At 43.9% G+C, this 5,640-nt stretch overlaps 1 protein-coding gene across 1 annotated transcript; it reads left to right on the top strand.

Annotated features, from left to right (window-relative positions):
• The first annotated feature begins 1,112 nt into the window (after nt 1–1,112).
• On the top strand, nt 1,113–4,934 carry ddx10 (DEAD (Asp-Glu-Ala-Asp) box polypeptide 10). The gene is made up of 2 exons (XM_072390188.1): nt 1,113–2,538; nt 3,156–4,934. The coding sequence occupies exons 1-2, from the start codon at nt 1,189–1,191 to the stop codon at nt 4,326–4,328; spliced, it is 2,523 nt and encodes an 840-aa protein (XP_072246289.1). The 5' UTR covers nt 1,113–1,188; the 3' UTR covers nt 4,329–4,934.
• Nucleotides 4,935–5,640: the final 706 nt, after the last annotated feature.

The raw sequence follows: 5,640 nt of genomic DNA, 5'->3' as shown, positions 1-5,640 counted from the left end.
CATGGGGAAGAAGTTGGGGAGTCAGGCCCTTAGGCTGTGAGAAGTCTATTTTTACACCATTTCTTCTTTATTATATCCAAATTATACAATTTTCAGGAAAACGGACGCAACACATCCTCCAACTGAAAAAGTCATAGTTGTCCATTCAAACCCATTTAAAAGGCTCACAATGCTGGCCTCTTAAGTACTACCCCTACATACAGCAGGAGGGAACATAAGCGTTTTCACATCAGCGTAGATGTGAAAACATCTTTTTTTAGGAGGCTACAAAGTCCCATTAGGAGGAAGGAGGAGTGATTACATGCAGCAGTTAAGCACTGCGTTTTCAACTATGGGCCTTTATGTGATCAAGATCAACATACTTTCACTCAATAACACAACAGCACATTATACAAAAACACTTTAGTCACTTCCTTGTTGTCTTTGGGCAATAACATTACTGAGGTTATGTTTAGAAAACAATCGTTGTTAGGACTAATATCTGTTCTTTTTAAAATAATCTCTGGCATGGATGCCGTTTTGCTGGTAGCCGTGGCTGGAGATAATTATGCTGTTTGACTTAAATTATGCTCTAATTTAAGGTTAATTTGACTCTGTATATAACAAGAAGCAGCCGTGCCTTTGTGGAGCGCACTGAGCTGAAGGCCTGGTGTGTCTCCATACGGGGGGCAAACTGCTCTATAGAAGGCCTGCTGCGTTTTGCACAATATTGCTATGAACAAGGGTCTCCCACAACCTGAATTAAAAATGAAACAGAATGAAGGAACAGATGAAGGGGACAGTCATCACAGCACTGGACAAGCTGGTTTAATCAGCACATTTATCCCCGTGGGAAACATTACACTGGAAAATGTGATTACTGTGGAGAAGATAAAACCATAGATATGATCTGTTACAATGCCCCAATCATGAAAATGAAAGAGGACAACACATTCAAAACTATAACAAAATTAAAGTTAGGTTTGATGTAATTTTTTATTCAATTTTATATGTTTAAGTGACATTGTGGTCCACATTCTATTGCAGCTGGTGGCAGTAATAGACCACCCAATAAACACCACGAAGAAGAAGGAGCGTCGGTAGTAGAAGAAGAAGAACGCAGTGTCGCATCATGATCACGTTGTGTTGTATGCGACGTAATCTGCTGTCTCCATGCTGTCAGCATTGATGCTCTTCTCGTTGTAAATTATGGAGAAAAGCAAGTTAAATACCACCAAGACGAAACTTAGGCCAGCGAAGATGGAAGACGGCGCTGACCCGGTCAAAAACTTCGAGAAGTGGAAGAAAAAGTACAGTAAGACGAAAGCACGATTGAAGCGTGACAGAGCGCAGAATAAGAAACCTGAGTGGCAAGTCGAACGGGAGTACATCGACAGGCTTGTTAGCAGGTATGGAGACATCAACACCAAAGAGGCTATAAAGTTTTCAGACTTCCCCATTTCAAAGAAGACCTTGCTTGGTTTGCAAGAAGCTCAGTACAGGCAGCCCACAGAGATCCAGAGGCAGACTGTCGGCTTCGCTTTGCAAGGTAAAGATGTCCTCGGCGCGGCGAAGACCGGCTCAGGGAAGACCTTAGCCTTCATCATCCCGGTGCTGGAGTGTCTGTATCGCCAGCAATGGAGCTCCGTGGACGGCCTCGGTGCCCTCATCATATCTCCCACCAGAGAGCTTGCGTACCAGACATTTGAAGTCCTCCGCAAAGTGGGCAAGAATCATGAATTTTCTGCGGGCCTTATCATCGGTGGGAAGGACCTAAAAAGTGAGGCCGAGAAAATTCCCCGCACCAATATTGTCATTTGCACCCCGGGTCGGCTCCTCCAGCACATGGATGAGACAGCCACTTTTCATGCCAGCAGTCTTCACATGCTCGTCCTGGACGAGGCAGACCGTATCCTGGACATGGGCTTTGCAGATACACTTAATGCTATCGTAGAAAACCTTCCCAAGTCCAGACAGACGCTGCTGTTCTCCGCCACGCAGACCAAGTCTGTTAAGGATCTGGCCCGGCTCAGTCTCAAAGATCCAGAATATGTCTGGGTGCATGAGAAAGCCAAATTCAGCACGCCAGCCACCCTGGAGCAGAGCCTTGTGGTGTGTGAGCTCCACCAGAAAGTCAATATGCTATACTCCTTCATCCGAAGTCACCTGAAGAAAAAAATCATTGTCTTCTTTGCCTGCTGCAAGGAGGTACAGTACCTTTTTCGAGTCTTCTGCCGTCTCCGACCAGGAATGCCCATCCTGGCCTTGCATGGTAAGCAGCAGCAAATGAAGAGGGTGGAGGTATACAATGAATTCCTCAGAAAGCAGAATGCTGTGCTCTTTGCTACGGACATAGCTGCCAGAGGCCTGGACTTCCCTGCTGTCAACTGGGTGCTGCAGTTTGACTGTCCAGAAGATGCAGACACTTATATCCACAGGGTTGGTCGAACAGCGAGGTACAAGGAGGGCGGGGAGGCCTTACTGCTGCTGATGCCCTCGGAGGAGAACGGCATGCTGGCACAGCTGCAGGAAAAGAAGGTTCCCATCAATAAGATCCAAGTGAGACGTCATACATTTCATTACACTAAAGCACTGAAACATAGTCCAACGATGATGATGATTGTATTACACAACTTAGGTTCAACACCAAACACATGTATACAATATTCTAGCCTCATATTGAGTTTCCACTGGTTGTTACACTGTCATAACGCCACTCAGAGAAAGTTCTTCAAAGCTACTGCAGGCCTATCTGTCAAACACAGGAAAACTTTTTTTGCTGAAGATGATTATGACTGTTACACAAAATGATTGTGACCATCTGAAACTATGGCAACCGTGCAGTGACTGGGGCAGGCCTGTTAAGGAGACATTTACTTCCACCAAGAGTGGATTGTGTAAAATAGATAAACTCTTATGAATTTTAAAGTGGCTACCAACACAACTCAATGAGTCATTGAAATGAACTGAAGCTCTACTTGATTTCAGAATGAATTAATTGTTGTATGAGATTTATCTGTTATCTCATGATTTGTCAGGACACATTTAATAAAGTTCAGCGTACATTCTTAGTTAAAACTGGACAGATAAGTTGGAGCACACTACTGTTTTTTTGCCTGCAACATTATACTTTACCCGAAAGAAATGTATGATTTATTTATTTATTTTTCTTCCAGGTGAACCCAGATAAACTTCAGAGTATCCAACAGAAGCTTCAGGCCTTCCTGGCTCAGGAGAAGGAGCAGAAAGAGAGAGCTCAGAGATGTTTTGTTTCCTATCTACGCTCAGTCTATCTGATGAAGAACAAAGGAGTGTTTGATGTGTTTAAGCTCCAGATTCAGGAGTACGCCATGTCCCTGGGCCTCGCTGTGGCTCCCAGGGTGCGCTTCCTGAATAAAGCTCAGGCACAGAAAGCTGAGAAAGAAAGATGTGGGGAGGAAGAGCAGTCTGATGAAGAGGAAGAACTCAGGACCTTTGAGGCCCAGCTGAGAGGAAAGGTACCTGATGACCAAAGCCAAAGCTCAGAGTCGGGGGTGGCTGAGGATGATGAAAGTGAAAAAGAGAAAGATATAGATCATTCCAAGACTCCACTTTTAGGTGCAGGTTACAGGAATGATGATGATGATGATGATCTTCGAGACGTGCTGACAGTCAAAAGAAAGGATATCTTTAATCTGACAGAGGATCAGCAGAGTTCAGATGAACAAACAACGGGCTCTAAAACCACAAAGGGAAAAGAAACCAAGTACAAAGAAGCTAAAAAGGTCCTCAAGAGAAACTTTCAGATCAATACCAAAATGTGTTTCACTGAGGAGGGGGAGTCTGTGCAGCTGTGGCCCCCTGTACAGCGGGCAGCGGGGGGTAAAGGAGAGGAAGACGAGCTTTCAGGGATCAATGTGCAAAAGGCCATGGAGAGACTGAAGCGTGAGGATCAAGAGTTCGACAAGCAAGAGTACAGCCGCAAGGTGAAAGCCAAACACAGAGAGAAGAGGCTTAAGGCAAAGGCAGCCAGACGCGAGGCGAGCCAGCGCCACCAGCAGAAGTCTGACGAGGAGGACGAAGTTGTGGCATACTTGGCCGATCACAGTGAAGACGAGTTTGACCCCAGCACCCTGCCCGACCCTGACAAACTCCACTCATCATCGGAGGAGGAGGAGGACATAAAGTCAGCGAAACGGCAGTACAGCAGTGAAGACAAGGGAGGAGGAGGAGAAGAAGAAGGAGAGTTCACAATGCAGAAGAGGAAGAAAGTGGAGCAACTGGATGATGAGCACAGAGGTCTGAACACAGGTCTCTCTCTGGCTGAAGATGAGGAGTTAGTCTTACAGCTTTTGGGTGGACGGAGATAGACTGATGCAGTTATTATCCGGATTCCTTCACTTTTTTAAAAGTGTGCCAGAAAATGGTGAATTCTTTAATGCCACCTGACACCGCCTGTAGAGTCCTGCCCTCCAGGACATAGAGTCACTCATTTCCAGTCTCTAAACATGAGTCTGGAAGCTGTTAGTTCTTGTTTTTCAGCTATTATTTAAGATAGTTGAACAACTTTTGACCGATATAGCAGTTCAGATGTGCTTTAAATACTGCAGATTGAAAAATAAGCAAAAGACCTGCAGTGATTAACAAAATGTATAGATAATGTGATGAAACTGGAGTAGATGGTGTTTAAATGAAGCACTGTTTAACACTGCAGATGTGTAAATAAATGGAACAGAACGGGCTCTGTGCTTCAGCCACAGCACATGACATGTCAACAAAGCTGCTGAATACTTTCTTAGGCTCGAGTTCAGTCGGCACTCTCCTTATCCTCGTTCTTCTTGTGTAGAGCTAAACTTCCTCCTCATTAGAAGAACTGGAGATTGTTTAATTAATGACAGAGTGAATCTTTTGATGTCTGTTTGATTAAAGTACATATATGTAACAATGCTATCATGGTTTTGAGATAAACCTGGTCATTTTATTAAAGGATTTGTATTCCCCATTTTCTCTTCTATTGTTTGAAATGGACTTTGATCAGAGATATTCATGGTATTGCTGGATTCATTTCAAGTAACATTTGTAGGATAAGAGGCCCAATATGATTAACTAGGTATGAAATCAGTGTTTCTGCCAGCGAAGTGGTCTCGCTTTGAGGTCCACTTTATCTGGGGACCTGTGAGGAACTGCACTGTGGTTGCTTTTCCATTGCAGCTCCATTCCATTTTCCAAGGAACAGAAGGGCTGAAGAGTCTCATTTTAAAGAGAAGTTCAAGCAGTGCTTTACATTCCTGACAGTTCACAGATTTAAGAGGGCATGAATATGGCCCCAGATTCTGCTGGCAGGAACTTGTTTTACATATTGTAAGGATCAAACAAATGTAACTGTTGCCACGCTTGTGAAATGTGAAAAGGAGCTAATGTGTAGTATTTGAATTGATACCTGACATAGTCGGGAAACTCTGGCTATATGCTCCGGCTATTACTCAACAAATCACTGGAAATATCAGTCACATTTATTTTTAAGGAGTTTTTTACTCTTCGTCCAGCTCCTGCTACTCGTTTTCATTTCGACTGGCTCTTTCAAACAATCATTTAAATAGTGGAGGTGGTTGAAAGCTTGGTAGCTGGGTTTCAAACAAGCACAAGTGAACAGATGGATAGAATACTTTATTTAACCCTAAA

The sequence above is a fragment of the Leuresthes tenuis genome, unplaced genomic scaffold, assembly GCF_036924035.1.
Source record: "Leuresthes tenuis unplaced genomic scaffold, fLeuTen1.0.hap1 SCAF_7, whole genome shotgun sequence".
NCBI lineage: Eukaryota > Metazoa > Chordata > Actinopteri > Atheriniformes > Atherinopsidae > Leuresthes > Leuresthes tenuis.
The sequence above is the reverse complement of the archived record's forward strand: the minus strand, read 5'-3'. Positions and strand labels throughout refer to the sequence as shown.